Source organism: Pongo pygmaeus, chromosome 20 (assembly GCF_028885625.2).
Source record: "Pongo pygmaeus isolate AG05252 chromosome 20, NHGRI_mPonPyg2-v2.0_pri, whole genome shotgun sequence".
Classification (NCBI taxonomy): domain Eukaryota; kingdom Metazoa; phylum Chordata; class Mammalia; order Primates; family Hominidae; genus Pongo; species Pongo pygmaeus.
This window is the reverse complement of record NC_072393.2, coordinates 50,189,446-50,214,128: the sequence shown is the minus strand read 5'-3', so window position 1 is coordinate 50,214,128 and position 24,683 is coordinate 50,189,446. Positions and strand designations below refer to the sequence as shown.

The 24,683-nt window shown below is 41.2% G+C and overlaps 1 protein-coding gene across 15 annotated transcripts; it reads right to left on the bottom strand.

Annotated features, from left to right (window-relative positions):
* Window positions 1-152: 152 nt before the first annotated feature.
* ZNF227 (zinc finger protein 227) lies at window positions 153-24,465 on the bottom strand. 15 transcript variants are annotated; one of them, XM_063658098.1, is made up of 7 exons: window positions 24,136-24,464; window positions 23,656-23,818; window positions 22,366-22,463; window positions 19,069-19,130; window positions 9,380-9,506; window positions 8,140-8,223; window positions 153-2,723 (listed from the first exon to the last, which is right to left on the bottom strand). In XM_063658098.1, the coding sequence occupies exons 4-7, from the start codon at window positions 19,126-19,128 to the stop codon at window positions 595-597; spliced, it is 2,400 nt and encodes a 799-aa protein (XP_063514168.1). In that variant the 5' UTR covers window positions 19,129-19,130; window positions 22,366-22,463; window positions 23,656-23,818; window positions 24,136-24,464; the 3' UTR covers window positions 153-594. The 15 variants fall into 15 exon arrangements, with proteins under 15 accessions (XP_063514168.1, XP_063514170.1, XP_054319558.1 ...); XM_063658100.1 differs by lacking the exon at window positions 22,366-22,463 and having other exon boundaries at window positions 8,140-8,202; window positions 24,132-24,465; XM_054463583.2 differs by lacking the exon at window positions 22,366-22,463 and having other exon boundaries at window positions 8,140-8,202; window positions 24,136-24,465.
* Window positions 24,466-24,683: the final 218 nt, after the last annotated feature.

Here is a 24,683-nt window from a genome sequence, read left to right as displayed (position 1 = left end):
AGCCACCATGCCCGGCCATACTACTGTCCTTTAATACACCTCTATGGCAGATATAAATTTACTTCTGAAGATCAAAGATTCATCTCTGGGGATATATTCCTTAATTTTAAACCTATATACCATATAAAAGAATCATATTATGAGTCCTTAGCTACAGAAAATTTTTAGTCAGTAATTTTATTCATTTTTCATAGCTTTACAGCTTTTATGAAAATAATGATCACTGTAAGTATAAAATGAAAACTAAAGAAAAGGGATAATAACCCAAAACTCTCCCTGGCCAAAAAACCAGTTAGCATATGGCAAATATCCTTCCACACATTAACTTCAGGCATATATTCACATTGAAAGGTGATCATTTATATTAACTAGATCTTACCAAGAGAGCCACAAGCCCTATTTCTCCCCTAAATAAGAGTTCTATTCCTGTTCATGGTTCTGTGTTATCATCTTGATGGATTTGTTAGAAAGATTCCAAGTGTGAACAAACCCCCTTCCACTCTCAGTAGTTTTATAGGGTTTACCACCAGCATGGACTCTCCAAAAACTTGAAGATGTGCATTCAGACAAAAGTTCGTAACCCATTTCTCATTTCTAAAGCTTTTTACCAGTATGGACTTTCTGATGATATGTAAGACGTGAACGGTGACGGAAGTCCTTATCACATATGTCACATTTGTATGGTTTTTCTCCAGTGTGGACTCTCTGATGGGCTTCAAGACGTGCACTCTGACTGAAGCCTTTACCACACTCTTCACATTTAAAGAGTTTTTCCCTGGTGTGAACACCCAGATGGACTCGAAGATTTGAGGGGAGACTGAAGGCCTTACCACACTCCTCACATATATGGGGTTTCTCTCCCGTGTGCACCCTCTGATGATGGCGAAGATTCAAGCTCCTACCAAAGCCTTTCCCACACTCTTCACATTTGTAAGGTTTTTCTCCAGTGTGGCCTCTCTGATGGTATATAAACTGCGAACTGTATCTAAAGCCCTTTCCACACACATCACATTTGTATGGCTTTTCCCCCGTGTGGACTCTCTGATGGGATTGAAGACCAGAGGACTGACTGAAGCCCTTACCACAGACACCACATTTGTATGGCTTCTCTCCAGTATGGACTCGCTGATGTACCCGAAAATCTATGGCCTGACTGAAGCTCTTATCACACTGCTCACATTTATAGGGTTTTTCTCCTGAGTGAACTCTCTGATGTGCATGAAGATTTGATCTCCAGCTGAAGCCCTTCCCGCATTCCTCACATTTGTATGGTTTTTCTCCAGTGTGAATTACTTGGTGTAGTTTAAGATTTGAACTATAACTGAAGTCCTTACCACACACATCACATCTATATGGTTTCTCTCCAGTGTGGACTCGCTTATGGGTTTGAAGCTTTGAGGACTGACTGAAGCCTTTCCCACACGTTTCACATTTAAATCGTTTCTCCCCAGTGTGGACATTCTGATGGACTTGAAGATTTGAAGCCTGACTGAAGCCCTTACCACACTCCTTACATTTATAGGGTTTCTCTCCCGTGTGAACTCTGAAATGAATATGCAGATCTGTATTACGGGTAAAGCCTTTCCCACACGCCTCACACTTGTATGGCTTCTCTCCGGTGTGGACTCTCCGATGGCATATTAATGGTGAATTGTGGCTGAAGCCCTTACCACACACATCACATTTGTAGGGTTTCTCTCCAGTGTGGACTCTCTGATGGATGTGAAAATGTGCAGCCTGAGTGAAGCCCTTACCACATTCCTCACATTTATAGGGTTTCTCACCCCTGTGGACCCTCTGGTGAACACGGAGATTAACACTCCAACCGAAGCCCTTACCACACTCTTCGCATTTGTATGGTTTTTCTTCAGTGTGGACTCTCTGATGGCACTGAAAATTTGAACTTTGACTAAAGCATTTACCACATTCCTCGCATTTATAGGGTTTCTCTCCAGTATGAGTTCTGTAATGAATGATAAGACCCGTGCTGCTACTGAATCCCTTGCCGCAACTGTCACATCTATAAGACTTCTCTCCTGTATGATTAGATTGATAAGAATGAAAAGAGCTCTTATTGAAGCAATCACCAGATTCATGACATCTATTGAGTTTCTCTCCTGGGTGAATTCTCTGATGGGTTTGCAGATGTGAGCTTTGACTGAGGCATTTTTCTCCTGTGTGAACATTCTGATGAAGGGGAAGCCTTGGGCTGTAACTGAAGCCCCTTCCACACTCACCACATGGATGGGGTTTCTCTCCTAAGGGTAATTTCTGATTGGAGCCATCACTAATGATTTTGCCATATTCATTACCTTTGCAGGGTTTTGGTTCTGTGTCAGTTTTAATATGCTCATGAAACGGTGATTTCTTCATGAAGTCTTCATGTATATGCAGGTTATTTTTCACATCAATTTGCTTACCTCTACTCTGAATCTGTGACTCACTCAGATATGTATTCCTGCAAGAATGCTGGGTTCTCCAAAATGGAAACTCTTGATTTTCAGTATAAATAGAGCTATCTCCTTTAGGGTTCACTATATTGTTCTCATTTTCAGAAACCTGAATAGAGTCACCTTGTAGTAACTGGGAATTCTTCCCCTGAAGACACCTGGTTAATTCACTTGCAACCTGTTTCCAGATTTCCCAGCAGGACAGCTCTTGATTTGAAAGGTATTTTAATGCAAATTTTTGGAGTGCCTCCATCTTATTTTGATGCTTGCTGCCTATTAAAAAAACAAAGGCAATATTTAGAGATGAGGGCAGTAAATGCTTTCTTCAGAAATATCAGAATTTCACACTTGGGCCATGGGAGAAAGCCTTGATAAACCAGGGAAAAGGTGACCTTGTCCTTACAGCATTGTGTACTCTTTTGACATGTTTTTCATACAGGTGTAAACAAAGAGTGGGGTCAACAGGCTCCCATTCACTAAGTATAAACACGATCCATATAGAACCATAAGTCTAACAGTTTAATACGAGAGCTAAAAGCTAAAATCAGGTAGCTGCAGGGCAACAAAAAGACAATGCATATTCCAACCTACAATAACATCAATCAACAGCCTACTCACCTCTTCCTCAGTAGGCTTATGACAAGCGGGATTCTAATAACTAGTTAGGTTAGAAAAGTTCAGACTATAGGCATGAAATACTATTGTAGATCCTGATAGAAATTATTCTCCAACAGATTTGGGAAAGCAGTTGGAATAATATGATTGTTCTAAAACCTGGTAGAAATCCAGGTCTCTGGACAAGAAGTGGAAAAGGGAAAGCTAATCTTGTATAACCAGGAGAGAACTTCGGAGAGGAAAGAAATAGAGCATAGTGCCAACTCTCAAAGCCAACACAGAAGACGAAGAGAGGGAGAGGTATGTTCAGCTTGGAAACTTCCTCCCAGAAAGCAGGGGGCCTTGCTTGTTCTCTCGCTCCCTTCAGGTCTCTGCTCACACGTTACATGTTACTCTATCCGTGATGCCTTCCATAACACACGATGTAAAAATAAATCAACGGTACCACCATACACCTTTTTTTTTTTTTTTAAACACTGTCTCACTCTGTCGCCCAGGCTGGAGTGCAGTGGTATGATTTCAGCTCACTGCAACCTCCACCTCCTGGGTTCAAGAGATTCTCCTCCTCAGCCTCCCGGGTAGCGGGGATTACTGGCGCGTGCCACTACACTCAGCCAATTTTTGTATTTTTAGTAGAGATGGGGTTTTGCCATGTTGGCCAGGCTGGTCTCGAACTCCTGACCTCAAGTAATCTGCCCACCTCGGCCTCCCGAAGTGCTGGGATTACAGGCTGAACCACCACGCCCGGCCTGCCATACACCTTCGACTCTTCCCAGTTCGATTACCCTGCTTGACTTTTCCCCACAGTACTTATTATTTGATTTACTATATACTTTCCTTTTTTTTTTCCTTTGTCTCTTTAGACCCAGTAGAATGTAACAGTCATGAAAAAAACACGCATTTTGTTTTCTTCATTGCTTCATCCCCACTGTAACAAGGGTTTTCAAATTGTTGCAATGCATTAGTCCACCATGAAACCAAGTATGTAACTTGTGACAAAAAAACAAAAAACAAAAAACACAAGTATGTAACTTGTGACAAAAAAAAAAGAATAAGACATGCTTAGTGTATTAAAAGCAATAAGAGTACCACTATAGAAAATACTTGTTTTAGTTTGTAAATATACACATAAATATAAACGTATTTATGCTTAGTCAAGATGTAAAATTATACTTATGTTGAGGGTCATGGTTAGAAACATATGAAAGACCTTGGCTTAAAATGTTTAGGGGGTGGTTTACCAAGTCCTAATCAAATAATTTGCCTAAATGAAATGTTACATTCTAATAATGCAAACTGAAAAAAAAAAACAGCAACAGGTATCTACACATTTCTGGATATGGCAGGCTGAGTAATGACACCCCACCCCCAAGAGATGAACACAGCCTGAACCCTCAAACCTGTGAATAGTTAATGTACATGGCAAAAAGGAATTTACAGGCCAGGCGCAGTGGCTCACACCTGTAATCCCAGCACTTTGTGAGGCCAAGGCAGGTGGATCACTTGAGGTCAGGAGTTCGAGACCAGCCTGGCCAACAACATGGTGAAACCCCGTCTCCGCTAAAAAGAAAATAAAAAAACAATTAGCCTGGCGTGGTGGCGGGCACCTGTAAGCTACTAGAGAAGCTGAGATATGAGAATCGCTTGATCCCAGAAGGCAGAGGTTGCAGTGAGCCAAGATTGCACCACTGCACTTCAGCCTGGACGATGAAGCATGACTCCGTTTACAAAAAAAAAAAAAAAAAAGAGCAATTTTTAGATATGATTAAATGAAAGCTCTTAAGATAAGGAGATTATCCTAGATTATCCAATGAGCCCAAAGTAATCACAAGTCCTTACAAAAGGGAAGAAAGAGGGAAGCCACCCAGATTTCACCCTATATATCTCTCCCTTTTGCTGCTTCCAACGTGTATCTTTTTTGCTATAATAAAACTGTAAGTCCAGCACCTTCCCAAGTTCTGTCAGTCATTCTAACAAATTATCACAGGAACTCCCAAATTTGTAGCTACTTGGTCAGAGGTGAGCAAAATTATCTGGGAATCCCTAAACTTAGAACTGATATAGAGAGCAGTCTTGTGGAAAACTATGCCCTTACTCTGAAAGTCCAGCCTAACTTCAGGTGTTTGGTGTCAGAAGTCACTGCAACATGTAAAGTGCTTCTCACATTGCTTGTGCTAGAAGCTAAGATTAATACATGTGGATGCAAATTACACTGGAAACCCAATTTAGAAACTTTGCCTAATCCGGACTCACCTCAACTCCACAGGTATGTCAGCGCCTTTGGACTTCTGGAAATGTCCAATTCAAAACTGCTGAAGAACTACTGTATGTAGGTTATATAACTGTTGGTATTAGAGGGAAGGGGAAATGGGAAAGTGGGAAGTCAGCTGTATGGATAAGGCAGTTTTCACCAATGAGTAAAGCCAACTTGAAATTGATACAGGGAAACTGATGAACTGTAATACCTGCCATATTGCCACTGATAATTTTTGATAGTGAAGTTCTACATTCCAACCAACTGTGAATAGCTTTTATCTTCTAAGGCTAGTAGGTTTGAATATTTACATGTCCAAAAATGTCTTAGAAATTACTAATTATGTTAGACATTCACTAGAACACAGTGTTCCCAAATAATTAATCACACTGGTGTGCTCTCAATCTATTGGAGCTAACTCTCAGAGTAAAAGGGATGTGATGTCTACTTGTCTCTATTCGCTGTAAGTTTTTTGTTAAGAATTCTTATAAAAATAAACCCTTTGGCTGGGCGTGGTGGTTCATGCCTGTAACCCCAGCATTTTGGGAGGCTGAGATGGGCAGACCACAATCTCAGGAGTTCGAGACCAGCCTGGCCAACATGGTGAAACCCCATCTCTACTAAAAATACAAAAATTAGCCGGGCATGGTGGCAGGCGCCTGTAATCCCAGCTACTTGGGAGGCTAAAGCAGAATTGCTTGAACCCAGGAGGCGAAAGTTGCAGTGAGCCAAGATCACACCACTGCACTCCAGCCTGGGTGACACAGCGAGACTACATCTTGGGGAGGCGGGGGAGGGGGCAGGGGAAGCCCTTTAATATGTGTTCCTCTGACTTATGAAGAATGTTTTAGAATATTACTTGTACATGGAGCATGGTTGCAAAATCCTCAAACATGCTGAAGGCATCAAAGAAAAACCTTTGAGATAGGGTGGCAGAAAATGCTACAAGATTTGTTAGAAGAAAGACTTTGTTTATTATGCAAAAATGAAAAGTAACAATACCTAGGATAATTCCCGAGGGTAAGTTTGCACATGAAAATGAGACCCAGTAAAGTGAAGCCAATATCTAACATTCCTAAACACATCAAACATGAAGCAGCATGTAGACCTAAAAAGGGAGATGAACCAAAGAAGATGAATTGTATCTATCAACTACTCACAGAATTCAGAGCCTAGTCTATCATGTTAATAGATAAGCTTCCTTGTTTTGTTTTTGGGGTGGGGAGAGCATATAAATTTACAACATTTGCAGTGTCTCACACCAGTAATCCCAGCACTTTGGGAAGCCAAAGTGGGTAAGATCAGAAGTTCAATACCAGCCTGGCCAACATGGTGAAACCCCATCTCTACTAAAAATACAAAAATTAGTTGGGCATGGTGGTGGTCACCTGTAATCCCAGCAACTTGGGAGGCTGAGGCAGGAGAATCACTTGAACCCGGGAGGCAGAGGTTGCAGTGAGCCAAAATGGCACCACTGCTCTCCAGCCTAGGTGACAGAGCAAGACTTGGTCTCAAAAAAAAAAAAAAAAATTCACATCATCTAGGAATATCTAATTTTTACTTTTAATTTTGTGTGTGTGTGAGACAAGGTCTCACTATGTTGTCCAGGTTGGTCTCAAATTCCTGTGCTCACCTGATGCTCCTGCCTCAGCCTCCCAAGTAGCTGGGACTACAGGTATATGCTAACATGCCTGGCTAATATATATATATATATATATATATTTTTTTTTTTTTTGTAGAGATGGAGTCTCACTATGTTGCCCAGGTTGGTCTGGAACTCTTCAGCTCAAGTGATCCTCCCACTTCAGCCTCCCATGTAGCCAGGATTACAGGTGTGCACGACCATACCCAGCTTACTTTTAAGTCAGTAGACCTGAGGAATATGCAAATTCAAGAGAAAGCAAAGAAGGAGAGAAAGGAAAGGTAAGGGGATGGAAAATGGAAGGAAGATGGTATTTTAAATTAAAATGGTAAATTTAAACATAGAAGACCTCTCTAATGATATAACATTTGAGGAATGACTTGAGTGCAGTAAGTAAGGTGCTGGGGAGCCTCTCCACCAAGGCAATGAGGAGAACTAATTATAAGCCATGGAAGAGAAGGGAACTTGGTATGCTTAAGAAATACTCCAAGGGCGGCCAGCATGGCTGAGATGATCTAAGCAAAGGGAAAGGAATGGGAGATCAAAGAGAATCTTCGTGAGATGAGACCAGGTAAGGTCTTGCAGTTCAGTACAAGGACTCTGAGTGAAATGGGAAGGTTGTGAAGGCTTCTGAGCAGAGGAATAACATAATCTAACGTGTTCTTTAAAGAACCATTCTGGGCCGGGTGCGGCAGCTCACATCTGTAATCCCAGCACTTTGGGAGGCTGAGGTGGGAAGACTGCTTGAGTCCAGGAGTTTGAGACCAGCCTGAGCAACACAGCAAGACCTCATCTCTACAAAAAATAAAAAATTAGCCAGGTATCATGATATACACCTGTAGTCCTAGCTACTTAGGAGGCTGAGGTGGGAGGACCACTTGAAATCAGGAGGTTGAGGCTGCAGTGAGCTACAATCACGCTGCTGCACTCCAGCCTGGGTGACAGGGTGAGACCCTGTCTCAAAAAAATAAAGATTAAAAAAAGAACCACTCTGGCTACCATTTAGAAAGCAGATTATAGGAGCACAAGGGAGGAGGTGGGGAGACCAGCATGGAAGCTGTTGTTATAATCCAGGTGAAGGATGACCGCACTCAGACCAGAGACGTCATGGACATGGTAAGATGCAGACTAACCAGTACCTGAAGGAACAGACACAGGGTTCTCACCAGAATACCTACTTCTTTGGGTTTCTGTTTCCATCATCCAAAGCTTTTCTTCTGCTTCCAATTGGGATACCATATCTGGTTGGAAGGGAAGATGCCCTATGAAAATGTAGATTTATATGTATTTAAGATGAACACACAACTAAAACACATTATTGTCTGAACCCTATAAGCCTCACAACCTCTAGAATGATATTTTATTATTTTATTTATTTATTTTGAGACAGAGTCTCGCTCTATCGCCCAGGCTGAAGTGCAACGGCACAATCTCGGCTCACTGCAACCTCTGCCTCCAGGGTTCAAACAATTCTCCTGCCTCAGCCTCCCGAGTAGTTGGGATTACAGGCGCCTGCCACCACACCCGGCTAATTTTTGCATTTTTAGTAGAGATGGGGTTTCACCATGTTGGCCAGGATGGTCTGGAACTCCTGACCTCAAGTGATCCACCCACCCTGGCCTCCCATATTGCTGCGATTAAAGGCGTAAGCCACCATGCCCAGCCTCTAGAGTGATTTATTTTTAAGATGTTTTTAGATCATGAACTATAATAAGAAATTTAGGTTGTGGCCTAGTTCATATATATGTCTCTCTCTCTCAAGTTATACTTAGCCAATGTCTGTTTTCATCACATTTGCAATGCTGTATCTCACACCATTCACTGAAAATTGTCAGTTTTTGTTGCAATGTGAGCAGTTCCTGATAAGAAGCTCTGATATTTTCTATCCTTATCTGTTTTATTTCATTGAAAAAAAAGCCAATACAGTGCACTAAGTTAATGCATTGATGGGTTTCATTTGAAAGACAAGGTATTTGAAAGATAAAGCATAGAAGCTAATGTGTCCATTTACGGTTCATTTAAAACAGGGTTTTGCAACTGCAGCACTACTGTTTTGGACTGGCCAATTCTCTGTTGGGGGCACTGTCCTGTGCACTGTAGGAGATTTAGCAGAATTCCTGGATACTACCCACAAAATGCCAATAGCACCCCTCTGTCAGGTGTGACAACCATTTCCAGACATTGCCAAGTATCTTCTGGGGATGAAATCACCCATGGTTGAGAACCAGCAATTTAAAAGGACAGAATTTTGCCTGAGCAGAAAGACCAGAAAAACCTATCCTGTTTTCCTAGGGATTAGAAAACCTTTCGTCTTCAAGAGCAAAGAACCATTTTAAAAGGTCCAAACTCTTAAACACCTGAGAGCAAAGAGATTTTCAAGAGAATTGAAGTTCAGAGTCAGAGAGTGCCTGTCCTCACCCACTGCAACCAGGTTCTTGAAGTTCTCCACCATGACATCTCGGTACAGCTTCCTCTGGGTAAGATCCAGCAGTCTCAGTTCCTCCCTGGAGAAGACCACAGCCACATCCTTGAATGTCACAGCCTCCTACAACATCAAACACATGTAACCTCAATCTTACACCCAACCTCCACTAGAAGAAGGGTGGCATCAAGAAGGAAAAGAGCACTACAAAAAAGTTGTTACAGATTCCAAGAGATCTCAGTCAATTTTCAGCTGTTACAGTTTTCCCTCTCTATCTCCTATGCTCATCCCCATAAAGGCTGTACTTTATCACTGTTTTTTTGTTTTTTTCTTTTTTGAGACGGAGTCTCACTCTGTCACCCGTGCTGGAGTGCAGTGGCGCAATCTCTGCTCACTGCAACTTCCGCCTCCTGGGTTCAAGAGATTCTCCTGCCTTAGCCTCCCAAGTAGCTAGGATTACAGGCGTCTACGACCATGCCCAGCTAATTTTTGTATTTATTTAGTAGAGACGGGGTTTCACCACGTTGGCCAGGCTGGTCTCAAACTCCTGACCTCCAATGATCTGCCCGCCTTGGCCTCCCAAAGTGCTGTGATTACAGCTGTGAGCCACTGAGCCTGGCCCTAACATTGTTTTTAATGTTTGCAAAGTTCACAGGCCTTCAGCAACCCCCTGGACAGGTATATAGCTCTTCTTGTGTTTTCAAGGCACATGTCACATCCACCTACTACAGGATGCACAGCTGCTTAATTTAAAGCACTGACTCTGGAGTCTGGCCAGGTTCAAATTTCAAGGTTTTGCTTTTGACTAGTTATAGGACCTTGGGCAAATTCCTTAATCTCTCAGTAATTCAATTTCCTCTTCTTTATCATTGTATCTAAATTATAAGGTGTATGAGCCTGACACAGAAGGATCACTTCAGCCCAGGAGTTTGAGGCTGCAGTGAGCCATGATTGTGCCACTGCACTTCAGCCTGGGCAACAGAGTGAGACCCCATCTCAATTTTTAAAAATAAATTTTCAGGCTAGGCACAGTGACTCACACCTGTAATGCCAGCACTTTGGGAGGCCAAGGTGGGCAAATCACTTGAGGCCAGGAGTTTGAGACTAGCCTGGCCAAGATGCTGAAACCCCGTCTCTACTAAAAATACAAAAAAATTAGCCAGGCATGGTGATGTGTGTCTGTAATCCCAGCTACTCAGGAGGCTGAGGCAGGAGAATCACTTGAACCTGGGAGGCGGAGGTTGCAGTGAGCCAAGGTGGCGCCACTGCACTCCAGCCTGGGTGACAGGGGTGAGACACTGTCTTAAAATAAATAGATCATAAAGTGTTTGAAAGGATCAGATGAATGAATATATGTCAAGCACTTAGAAGTGCCTAGCACACCATACGTGCTCAATAAACTCGAACAACGAATATCTTTATGATCTCTTTTGTCCTATTTTGTGACTACATACAACAGTATTCCTTGGAACTGATGATTAACCAATCCAAATAATGTACAATTAATTACAGATGTTTACTTATAACCAATACTGCAAAGATCCTTTTATAGAGCTCATGGCCAAGAAGTAACAACTGCAAAGTCATAGAATATTTACTTTAAAAGTTTTGAGGGGTGGAGCCAAGATGGCCGAATAGGAACAGCTCCGGTCTACAGCTCCCAGCGTGAGCGACGCAGAAGACGGGTGATTTCTGCATTTCCATCTGAGGTACAGGGTTCATCTCACTAGGGAGTGCCAGACAGTGGGTGCAGGACAGTGGGTGCAGTGCACCAGGTGTGAGCCAAAGCAGGGTGAGGCATTGCCTCACTCGGGAAGCACAAGGGGTCAGGGAGTCCCCTTTCGTAGTCAAAGAAAGGGGTGACAGATGGCACCTGGAAAATCGGGTCACTCCCACCCTAATACTGCACTTTTCCAACGGGCTTAAAAAACGGCACACCAGGAGATTATATCCCGCACCTGGCTTGGAGGGTCCTACGCCCACGGAGTCTCACTGATTGCTAGCACAGCAGTCTGAGATCAAACTGCAAGGCAGCAGCAAGGCTAGGGCAGGGGCGCCTGCCATTGCCCAGGCTTGATTAGGTAAACAAAGCAGCAGGGAAGCTCGACCTGGGTAGAGCCCACCACAGCTCAAGGAGGCCTGCCTGCCTCTGTAGGCTTCACCTCTGGGGGCAGGGCACAGACAAACAAAAAGACAGCAGTAACCTCTGCAGACTTAAATGTCCCTGTCTGACAGCTTTGAAGAGAGTAGTGGTTCTCCCAGCACACAGCTGGAGATCTGAGATTGGGCAGACTGCCTCCTCAAGTGGGTCCTTGACCCCCGAGCAGCCTAACTGTGAGGCACCCCCCAGTAGGGGCAGACTGACACCTCATATGGCCGGGTACTCCTCTGAGACAAAACTTCCAGAGGAACGATCAGGCAGCAGCATTTGCAGATCACCAATATCCGCTGTTCTACAGCCACCACTGTTCTGCAGCCACCACTGCTGATACCCAGGCAAACAGGGTCTGGAGTGGACCTCTAGCAAACTCCAACAGACCTGCAGCTGAGGGTCCTGTTTGTTGGAAGGAACACTAACAAACAGAAAGGACATCCACACCAAAAACTCATCTGTACATCACCATCATCAAAGACCAAAAGTAGATAAAACCACAAAGATGGGGAAAAAACTGAGCAGAAAAACTGGATACTCCAAAAAGCAGAGCGCCTCTCCTCCTCCAAAGGAATGCAGCTCCTCACCAGCAACGGAACAAAGCTGGACAGAGAATGACTTTGACGAGTTGAGAGAAGAAGGCTTCAGACGATCAAACTACTCCGAGCTACAGGAGGAAATTCAAACCAATAGCAAAGAAGTTAAAAACTTTGAAAAAAAATTAGACGAATGGATAACTAGAATAACCAATGCAGAGAAGTCCTTAAAGGAGCTGATGGAGCTGAAAGCCAAGGCTCGAGAACTACATGAAGAATGCAGAAGCCTCAGGAGCCGATGCGATCAACTGGAAGGGTATCAGTGATGGAAGATGAAATGAATGAAATGAAGTGAGAAGGGAAGTTTAGAGAAAAAAGAATAAAAAGAAACGAACAAAGTCTCCAAGAAATATGGGACTATGTGAAAAGACCAAATCTACGTCTGATTGGTGTACCTGAAAGTGACGGGGAGAACGGAACCAAGTTGGAAAACACTCTGCAGGATATTATCCAGGAGAACTTCCCCAATCTAGCAAGGCAAGCCAACATTCAGCTTCAGGAAATACAGAGAACGCCACAAAGATACTCCTCGAGAAGAGCAACTCCAAGACACATAATTGTCAGATTCACCAAAGCTGAAATGAAGGAAAAAATGTTAAGGGCAGCCAGAGAGAAAGGTCAGGTTACCCACAAAGGGAAGCCCATCAGACTAACAGCTGATCTCTTGGCAGAAACTCTGCAAGCCAGAAGAGACTGGGGGCCAATATTCAACATTCTTAAAGAAAAGAATTTTCAACCCAGAATTTCATATCCAGCCAAACTAAGCTTCATAAGTGAAGGAGAAATAAAATACTTTACAGACAAACAAATGCTGAGAGATTTTGTCACCATCAGGCCTGCCCTAAAAGAGCTCCTGAAGGAAGCACTAAACATGGAAAGGAACAACCAGTACCAGCCACTGCAAAAACATGCCAAAATGTAAAGACCATCAAGGCTAGGAAGAAACTGCATCAACTAACGAGCAAAATAACCAGCTAACATCATAATGACAGGACCAAATTCACACATAACAGTATCAACTTTAAATGTAAATGGGCTAAATGCTCCAATTAAAAGACACAGACTGGCAAATTGGATAAAGAGTCAAGACCCATCAGTGTGCTGTATTCAGGAAACCCATCTCACATGCAGAGACACACATAGGTTCAAAATAAAGGGATGGAGGAATATCTATCAAGCAAATGGAAAACAAAAAAAGGCAGGGGTTGCAATCCTAGTCTCTGATAAAACAGACTTTAAACCAACAAAGATCAAAAGAGACAAAGAAGGCCATTACATTATGGTAAAGGGATCAATTCAACAAGAAGAGCTAACTATCCTAAATATACATGCACCCAATACAGGAGCACCCAGATTCATAAAGCAAGTCCTTAGTGACCTACAAAGAGACTTAGACTCCCACACAATAATAATGGGAGACTTTAACACCCCACTGTCAACATTAGACAGATCAACGAGACAGAAAGTTAACAAGGATACCCAGGAATTGAACTCAGCTCTGCACCAAGCAGACTTAATAGACATCTACAGAACTCTCCACCCCAAATCAACAGAATATACATTTTTTTCCAGCACCACACCACACCTATTCCAAAATTGACCATATAGTTGGAAGTAAAGCACTCCTCAGCAAATGTAAAAGAACAGAAATTATAACAAACTGTCTCTCAGACCACAGTGCAATCAAACTGGAACTCAGGATTAAGAAACTCACTCAAAACCGCTCAACTACATGGAAACTGAACAACCTGCTCCTGAATGACTACTGGGTACATAATGAAATGAAGGCAGAAATAAAGATGTTCTTTGAAACCAATGAGAACAAAGATACAACATACCAGAATCTCTGGGACACATTCAAAGCAGTGTGTAGAGGGAAATTTATGGCACTAAATGCCCACAAGAGAAAGCAGGAAAGATCCAAAATTGACACCCTAACATCACAATTAAAAGAACTAGAAAAGCAAGAGCAAACACATTCAAAAGCTAGCAGAAGGCAAGAAATAACTAAAATCAGAGCAGAACTGCAGGAAATAGAGACACAAAAAACCCTTCAAAAAATTAATGAATCCAGGAGCTGGTTTTTTGAAAAGATCAACAAAATTGATAGACCACTAGCAAGACTAATAAGAAAAGAGAGAAGAATCAAATAGACGCAATAAAAAATGATAAAGGGGATATCACCACCGATCCCACAGAAATACAAACTACCATCAGAGAATACTACAAACACCTCTACACAAATAAACTAGAAAATCTAGAAGAAATGGATAAATTCCTCGACACATACACCCTCCCAAGACTAAACCAGGAAGAAGCTGAATCTCTGAATAGACCAATAACAGGCTCTGAAATTGTGGCAATAATCAATAGCTTACCAACCAAAAAAAGTCCAGGACCAGATGGATTCACAGCCGAATTCTACCAGAGGTACAAGGAGGAGCTGGTACCATTCCTTCTGAAACTATTCCAATCAATAGAAAAAGAGGGAATCCTCCCTAACTCATTTTATGAGGCCAGCATCATCCTGATACCAAAGCCTGGCAGAGACACAACCAAAAAAGAGAATTTTAGACCAATATCTTTGATGAACATTGATGCAAAAATCCTCAATAAAATACTGGCAAACAGAATCCAGCAGCACATCAAAAAGCTTATCCACCATGATCAAGTGGGCTTCATCCCTGGGATGCAAGGCTGGTTCAACATATGCAAATCAATAAATGTAATCCAACATATAAACGGAACCAAGACAAAAACCACATGATTATCTCAATAGATGCAGAAAAGGCCTTTGACAAAATTCAACCACTCTTCATGCTAAAAACTCTCAATAAATTAGGTATTGATGGGACGTATCTCAAAATAATAAGAGCTATCTATGACAAACCCACAGCCAATATCATACTGAATGGGCAAAAACTGGAAGCATTCCCTTTGAAAACTGGCACAAGACAGGGATGCCCTCTCTCACCACTCCTATTCAACATAGTGTTGGAAGTTCTGGCCAGGGCAATCAGGCAGGAGAAGGGAATAAAGGGTATTCAATTAGGAAAAGAGGAGGTCAAATTGTCCCTGTTTGCAGATGACATGATTGTATATCTAGAAAACCCCACTGTCTCAGCCCAAAGTCTCCTTAAGCTGATAAGCAACTTCAGCAAAGTCTCAGGGTACAAAATCAATGTACAAAAATCACAAGCATTCTTATACACCAATAACAAACAGAGAGCCAAATCATGAGTGAACTCCCATTCACAATTGCTTCAAAGAGAATAAAATACCTAGGAATCCAACTTATAAGGGATGTGAAGGACCTCTTCAAGGAGAACTACAAACCACTGCTCAATGAAATAAAAGAGGATACAAACAAATGGAAGAACATTCCATGCTCATGGGTAGGAAGAATCAATATCGTGAAAATGGCCATACTGCCCAAGGTAATTTGTAGATTCAATGCCATCCCCATCAAGCTACCAATGACTTTCTTCACAGAATTGGAAAAAACTACTTTAAAGTTCATATGGAACCAAAAAAGAGCTCGCATTGCCAGGTCAATCCTAGGCCAAAAGAACAAAGCCAGAGGCATCACACTACTTGACTTCAAACTATACTACAAGGCTATAGTAACCAAAACAGCATGGTACTGGTACCAAAACAGAGACATAGATCAATGGAACAGAACAGAGCCCTCAGAAATAATGCCGCATATCTACAACCATCTGATCTTTGACAAACCTGACAAAAACAAGCAATGGGGAAAGGATTCCCTATTTAATAAATGGTGCTGGGAAAACTGGCTAGCCATATGTAGAAAGCTGAAACTGGATCCCTTCCTTACACCTTATACAAAAATTAATTCAAGATGGATTAAAGACTTACATGTTAGACCTAAAACCATAAAAACCCTAGAAGAAAACCTAGGAAATACCATTCAGGACATAGGCATGGGCAAGGACTTCATGTCTAAAACACCAAAAGCAATGGCAACAAAAACCAAAATTGACAAATGGGATCTAATTAAACTAAAGAGCTTCTGCACAGCAAAAGAAACTACCATCAGAGTGAACAGGCAGCCTACAAAATGGGAGAAAATTTTCGCAACCTACTCATCTGACAAAGGGCTAATATCCAGAATCTACAATGAACTCAAACAAATTTACAAGAAAAAAACAAACAACCCCATCAAAAAGTGGGTGAAGGATATGAACAGACACTTCTCAAAAGAAGACATTTATGCAGCCAAAAAACACATGAAAAAATGCTCATCATCACTGGCCATCAGAGAAATGCAAATCAAAACCACAATGAGATACCATCTCACACCAGTTAGAATGGCAATCATTAAAAAGTCAAGAAACAACAGGTGCTGGAGAGGATGTGGAGAAATAGGAACACTTTTACACTGTTGGTGGGACTGTAAACTAGTTCAACCATTCTGGAAGTCAGTGTGGCGATTCCTCAGGGATCTAGAACTAGAAATACCATTTGATCCAGCCATTCCATTACTGGGTATATACACAAAGGACTATAAATCATGCTGCTATAAAGACACATGCACACATACATTTATTTTGGCACTATTCACAATAGCAAAGACTCGGAACCAAGCCAAATGTCCAACAACGATAGACTGGATTAAGAAAATGTGGCACATATACACCATGGAATACTATGCAGCCATAAAAAATGATGAGTTCATGTCCTTTGTAGGGACATGGATGAAACTGGAAACCATCATTCTCAGCAAACTATCGCAAGGACAAAAAACCAAACACTGCATGTTCTCACTCATAGGTGGGAATTGAACAATGAGAACACATGGACACAGGAAGGGGAACATCACACTCTGGGGACTGTTGTGGGGTGGGGGGAGTGGGGAGGGATAGCATTATGAGATATACCTAATGCTAAATGACGAGTTAATGGGTGCAGCACACCAACATGGCACATGTATACATATGTAACAAACCTGCACATTGTGCACATGCACTCTAAAACTTAAAGTATAATAAAATAAATAAATAAATAAATAAGAAAATCAACATCCAAAATAAAAAAAAGTTTTGAAAGTGTAATGGCAGATTTTCCTCGCCAAAGGTTTTCCCAGTTCACTTTTCATGCAACAGTACAAGCATTCCTGAATCTCTAGACCCTGGCTAAACAGGACTCAGTTCCTTTTTCTAAAAAAGTCATTGACAATGTAAGTAAAACCAATATACAAATAGAAAGCTATTTTATTAACATTTTCACACATTTAAATTATTAGTGAAGATTTTTTTCATAAATTTGTTTCTTTTCTTTATGACACTCCTATTCATTTCTTTTGCTCATATTCCAGTTGGAATTTTCTCTATATTACTAATCTTAACAGGAATTTAAGCTATTAGACCTTTACCTAATGTTAAGCCACCGGTTTGGTGCTGCCTCTTACCATCATACCTGATAGCTTTTGCTGTAGGGAAATTTAAAATACTTATATAAAAACTGTGCTTGAGCATCTACGTTCATGGAATGACTAAGAGACAAAACTAGAGAAGAGACAGGAAGTGAGATGGAAACTGAATGAGGGGCATTGTTGGGGTCTATCCTCCAAAAGGTAATATCAGGGCCAGGTGCACTGGTTCACGCCTATAATCCCAGCACTTTGGGAGGCCGAAGTGGGTAGATCATCTGAGGTCAGGAGTTCAAGACCAGCCTGGCCAACATGGTGAAACCCCATCTCTAATAAAAATACAAAATTAGCCAGGCGTGGTGGTACATGCCTGTAATCCCAGCTACTTGGGAGGCTAAGGCAGGAGAATCGCTTGAACCTGGGAGGCAGAGGTTGCAGTGAGCTAAGAACATGCCGTTGCACTCTGGCCTGGGTGACAAGAATGAAACTCCGTCTCAAAAGAATAAAAAGGTAACATCAGGTACTTCTATCATATGTGCTCATCTCTGTGAATGGAAAACTCTTGTTCTGTCTGCCTTTACATGAAAATAGAATGCCAGATATTCCTAATAGTTGGAAGCTTTAGTGTCCAATGAGTCAGCTACCTGGGAAATTTGGGGCAGCTATAAAATGTTCCCATAACCTGTTTCTTCTTATTTAAAATGCAAATAAATCATCTCCATCCTCACATCTGAAAAATGCAATGACAGATGAAAAGGGCTGGCAAGACATCTAAGTACTACTAGACCTTATGTACATGTAGTTACTTTGACGAAATAAATTCATACAAGAAATAAATGAGTGATAAAAACATAAACAGGAAAAAATATATAGCTCTTCTTCTCTGAAAGCATCTAATAAAATTACACCATGTCGTTCTTTAGATGTTCTGTTTACAAAACACCTGAGGGAACTGACATGAAACTGAGACATAAACCTCTTCAATGCAGAGTTCCTAAAACTTTAAGGACAAATAATATTGAATTCCACCAGAATTTCTTTTGAAGGAATTGTTTTTATATGTAGGAAAAAAAGTCCCTGGATTTACTTTAAAGTAGTAAAATTCTTAAAATTTCTGGATTTCTGAAAGGCTAAATAAGGAACAGTTTTTGTTGTTTTTTAAGGGCACTGCAATTCAATGGCATATGATGTATAATCACTTACAATGCAGGTGATGCAATTAAGTGGAGAATGCACAATTGAAAATTTCATCTACTCAAGTACTGCAAAATGTGTATGAAAAAGGAACATGGGAAAATGAAAAAAGCTAGTTCGTAAGCAGGATAGTAGCATAGATTATTTTTGATTAAAGCTTCTATTATTTTTTCAAACATTGTTTTGTAAAATAGTAAAGGTGATAAACTAAAACAAACACATACATGTTAGCATACAACATGCCCTGAATATCTGTTTTCCACTAACCTTTCCAAGAAAGAGAAAAAATAAATCTCTAATCTTTGAGAAATAAATCACATTTTAAAAGACAGCAAGGAATCCTTTACTTACCTGAAACTTGGTCATTTTCTCCTGCTCCTTCTGGGGAAGGTCATAGTTCTGAGATGGCATAACTGGGGGAGACCAAAGACGCCATGAGACACAAGCCTGCTGTTAGCCCATGTGTACATATGAGGAAATTACAGAAATAGCCCTACATTCAGACAGGTATAGCCACATACAGCTTGGTAAGCAGAACATAGACTGTATTCCAGCTACTAAATGGCATGATAGTTCAGTGCCATTGGGCAGTGAACAGTCTGCACAAGTGCAGCATCCTTGCTACAAGGATTTCTGATGGCAGAGACAGGAAACAAGAGGCAATGTAACAACATATGAGGGGCTCTCAAGTCAAGTATCTGGGTTTAATTCCTAGAAATGATACTTACCAGCTGTGTAACCTTGGGGATATTAAAAACCCTCTCTGTGCCTCACTTCTGTTATGTGTACAATGAGGATATGGTAAGAATCATAAATCGTACCTCCCTCATAGGGTTTTTCCAAGGATTAAATAAGTAGATGGAGAGTTCTAAGAACCAGAAGTCCCTTTCTCTTATAGTTACAAAAAAGCTTCTTCATGGCTTCTTGCTGTTTAGCCAGGCCTGGCACAGTGGCTCATGCTTGTAATCCCAGCACTTTAGGAGGCCAAGGAGGGAGGATCACATAAGGTCAGAAGTTTGAGACCAGCCTGGCCAACACAGCAAAACCTCATCTCTACCAAAAATAAAAAAATTAGCCAGGTGTGGTGGTGCGGGTCTGTAATCCCAGCTACTTGGGAGGCTGAGGCATGAGAATTGCTAGAACCTGGAAGGTGGAGGTTATAGTGAGCCAAGATCACGCCAATGAACTCCAACCTGGATGATACAGTGAGACTCTGTCTCAAAAAAAAAAAAAAAGCAGATGATACTTTGCATCATACACTTGCCTTGCAAATACTGCTCTCCTATGAAAGCCACCTTTAATTTCTGAAAAGCCGAAATCTGACTTAAGGTTTCTTTTTAGTAATTTGTTGCCCAGCTAGTAATATTTTACTGACACTGTTATCAGTTTTCTAAAACGTATCATTCTGGGTCAATTTACTTCATGAAGCCTGGAAACGATCATTGGTACATCTCTCTTATGTGCACAGAGAAAAACACACAGCAAAGAGAAAGATAAAGACACAAACGAAAAATCAAGAAACATGAAAGATAAATTGAGAGGCTTCTGTATTTGTCTAACAGGAATGGGAGAAAAGAATGCAGGATGGAGGGAATGACTGAGAGGTTTTAATTTCAAGATACAATTGCTGAGAATTTCACACAATTGATAAAAGATACAAGTTTGCATACAGAAATTCTGAACAGTATAAATAAAAATAAACATACTCCTAAACAAATCACAGTAAAACTCAGAAATGCAAAAGACTAAACAAACATAAAGAACTGGAAACAACAATAACCTTAAAGCTCCTAGAAAGAAAATATAGTTAACCTAAAAGAAATAACAATCAGATTGACAGAAATAGGGTAACAGAATGGAGATTTAAAACAAATGAATATTACCTCCAAAATAAAGGAATTGTCAACCTGAATTCTATGTTGAACTAAATGATTATTTACATGAGAAAGAAACAATATTTTAGCTGAAAAAAAAATGAAGAGAATTTATAACCATGTGAACCCTAAAAGATGGACTGCAAAAAGCAATGGTAAGAAAACATTTGTGACTATATTGGTAATATAATAATCTTTGTTTAAAAAAAGCCAAAGAACTATAATGACAAATTTTGAGGGTGGTTATAATAAAAAGTAGACCTATAAAAACATAGCCTTCTTTTTTTTTTTTTGAGACAGAGTTTCGCTCTTGTCACCCAGGCTGGAGTGCAATGGCATAATCTCAGCTCACTGCAACCTCTGCCTCCCAGGTTCAAGTGATTCTCCCACCTCAGCCTCCCGAGTAGCTGGGATTACAGGTACGCGCCACCACGCCCGGCTAATTTTTGTGTTTTTAGTAGAGGCGGGGTTTCATCATGCTGGCCAGGCTGGTCTCAAACTCCTGACTTCAGGTGATCTATCCGCCTAGGCCTCCTAAAGTGCTGGGATTACAGGCATGAGCCACCGCACCTGGCCCCATCTTCTTTCAGATTTTTTTTAGTCTCAATATTCTTCAGAATAAGAACACATGCTGATTAAGTTTAGTATTTGCTAAGAAAGAGAATATTTTTGAAGTTAGAAGAATGATACAAAATCATATAAACTCCAGACCAGTTGAACACAAATAAAAGGGAATAAACTGAACAAAAAAAGACAAGAAAAGAGAACAAAATATACACACAGATAGTAAAAGCAAATTATCCCAGACTGCACTAAAAAAAAAAAAAAATACGTATATATTCTAAAAGACACTACGAAAACATAATGACAAGTTTGAAAGAACAAAACTTTTTTTGAAAGAACAAAAAAAGATGTACCGTGCTGAGCAAATGGCAAATTATAGCTTCAGTTTCAGAGGTCATGGTAGAAAATAAAAAAACTGACCTCAGCTACTCGGGAGGCTGAGGCAGGAGAATCGCTTGAACCCGGGAGGCAGAGGCTGCAGTGAACCGAGATAGCGCCACTGCACTCCAGTCTGGGCGACAGGGCAAGACTCCGTTTCAAAAAAAAAAAAAAAAAAAAACTGACCTGATGTCTGGCATATGCTTTAAGACAACCATCTGCAGCCTTTTTGACACCAGGGACCAGTTTCGAGGAAGATAATTTTTCCACGGATGGGGGGCGGGGGAGATGGTTTGGGGATGATAGGTTCCACCTCAAATCATGAGGCATTAGTTACATTCTCATAAGGAGCACACTACCTAGATCCTTCGCATGTGCAGTCCCTTCTATGAGAATCTAATGCCCCTGCTGATCTGGCAGGAGGCAGAGCTCAGGCGGTACCACTCCAATCACCTCCTTCTGTGCCGTCAGGTTCCTAAGAGGCCACAGACTAGTACCAGGTCCGCTGCCCAGGAGTTGGGGACTCCTGCTTTAAGACACTCTAATTAAAAAAAAAAAAAAAAAATGGGGTGGAAGGAGGAGGAGATGGTCTGCAGCAAATGTTGCATCTAAGTGTTGGTTACGTGGAATTCACTGCACCACTCTTTTGACAGTTGAATATGCTTGAAATTTTTCGGCCGGGCGCAGTGGCTCACACAGGTAATCCCAGCACTTTGGGAGGCCGAGGTGGGCAGATCACCTGAGGTCAATAGTTCAAGATTAGCCTGGGTAACATGGTGAAACCCCGTCTCTACTAAAAATACAAAAATTAGCTGGGAGTGATGGTGCACACCTGTAATCCCAGTTACTCAGGAGGTTGATGCAGGAGAATCACTTGAACCTGGGAGGTGGAGGTTGCAGTGAGCTTAGATCATGCCATTGCACTCCAGCCTGGGCAACAAGAGTGAATCTGTCTCACACACACACACACACAAAAGAAAATTTTCATAATATATTAAGAAAAAAACTACTACACAGAATACCAAACCTATTTTGAGAAACATCGATAGCATATACTAAAGGGAAACACATTAAAGTGTTAGCAGTTTTATTATAAGTAATTTATTTTTAAGTTTTCTGAATACAACATCACTGTCCAATAGAAATATACTGAGACACATAAGTAATTTTAAATTTTCTAGCAGTGACATATAAAAAAGGCAAAAAAACAAAAACAAAAACAAAAATAGGTGAAGTTAATTTCAACAACATAATTTATTTAAGCCAATGTATCCAAAATATTACCATTTTGACATATAATACAAAAAATTATCAATGAGCCATCTTACATTTTTTGTACAAAGTTTTTGAAATCTTTGTACAAAGATTTAACACTTATAGCACATCTCAATTTGGACTAGACACATTTCAAGTGCTCCTAGGGCGCATATGGCTTATAGCTACTGGATTGGATAGTGCATCTCTATAATGAGCATTCATTACTTCTATAACCAGAATATGACATATTTTGACATGGAATGAAATTAAGTAAGTGAGATGTTGTAGGATTTTTCTAATTCAAAATTCATCAGTGCAGTTTTTGAGGTCTTCCACAGTAAAATCCATACCTACATTCCCAAGGCTGATTTCCAACGACTCACCAGTAGCCATATGGATTACTATTTAAGATAACTGAAGATTACTGTATCATTGAGATTAAGACCACAGACTCAGAAAAAGGAATAGAAAATAAACAACACAAAAACCAAAGAAACAAAAACAAACAAACAAAAAAGATCACACAGTCTGAAAAGGAATGCTTGGGTTCAATCCCAAATCCACCTCTTACTATCAGTTGAATAACTTCTGGAAAGTATTTAATAACATAAGCTCTGCCTAATTTCCTCATAACATAATAACAAGACCTACTTCATCAATAGCTATGGTCCACAGACGAATGCCTTAAAATCAAAGTGGTAAGATGTTATTGGTAATACTCATTTCCAAGTAGCTTTTCTACCCACTCTCACATTTATTCAACAAATATTTCATCATTTTTCAGTAGTAACTTACTGAGTGACGGAAACTTGACTAACTGAAAGGACAGAAAACGGAACAACAAAGTGCGTTCAAGAGCAGGTACCTGGGGCTATGCTGGGAGAAGCCAAGAAGTCCCTCCTTCCTCCTCTTTGCAAATTCGGAGGCGGTGAATAAAAGGATGCTGTCAGTTAGCACGATGGAGTCTCTATCCTGGATAAACGGCAGTAAACATCCCCACGCATTGGAGCCCGATGACTCAATCCTTCCTAAAAAAAAATCAGTAAAAGTTCGGGAAGAGCTCGGTCTCCTGAAGGATACGACAGAAAGGCCATGGCATAAAGCCCTGACCTTTCTTCTCTCTTCACTGGAGCTTCCAGTAAAAAGGGCGCTTGTGAGGGAATTACTGTATCAACAGCAGGAGCCAACCCAGTACCAGGTGCCACCACTGTTCTAAGGTTTGACCCGTATTATCTTGTTTAATTCTAACTACAACCCCACCCAGTAACTACTATCTTTATTGCTATTTTAAAGATGAGGAAACAGGAGCGCGGATCATAGGTAACTCGCTGTTTATTATACCTACAGAAGTAGCGGCGCTGCTTGCCAAGTGCGGGAGGAGAGCAAACTTCCCGCCCTCGGCCTCTCGGCCTCCGCCGCGGCCGCGACCTCTTCATCCCAAGACTGATGGCTGGGGAGCGCCTATTCCCAAGCACAGGCTGAAAAGATTCAAGAGGCGTCGTGGGGGTGCAGGGTTGACTCACCTACCTCCCGGACCCAAAAAATGGTGGCGGCCTCGTTTTCCGGGGCGGAAGTGGCGCTGCTTGCCCAGAGCTCCTGAACTACCCTTCCCAGAAGGCCCGCGCTCCTGCGGCCCAATTGTTTCCGGACAGAGTTCTGGAATACGTTTCCCAGAACTCCCAGAAGGAAACACCATCCAGGTGCTGCCCTCTTCGCGCTAAAAAAAAAAAAAAAAAAAAAAAAAAAAGGAGCGAGCGAGTGAGAGAGGGTTACCGAGAGTGTGACAAAAGAATCTCCAAATTCTCGGAGCTCCCGGACTACAACATCCAGAATCCCCTTCAGGGCTTATTGCTGTTTAGCCAGGCTGAAGCAGTTCTCTGATGTCAGTGGAAT

What these genes read in the sequence shown, in the direction of transcription:
- ZNF227 (XM_054463582.2), bottom strand. Translation starts at nt 19,128, where the DNA reads ATGCCATCTCAGAACTATGACCTTCCCCAGAAGGAGCAGGAGAAAATG. An exon ending in CAAGAACCTGGTTGCAGTGG is followed by an intron (nt 8,224 to 9,379) that starts GTGAGGACAGGC and finishes ACATTTTCATAG; the next exon opens with GGCATCTTCCCTTCCAACCA. An exon ending in GGAAACAGAAACCCAAAGAA is followed by an intron (nt 2,724 to 8,139) that starts GTAGGTATTCTG and finishes TTTTTTTAATAG; the next exon opens with GCAGCAAGCATCAAAATAAG.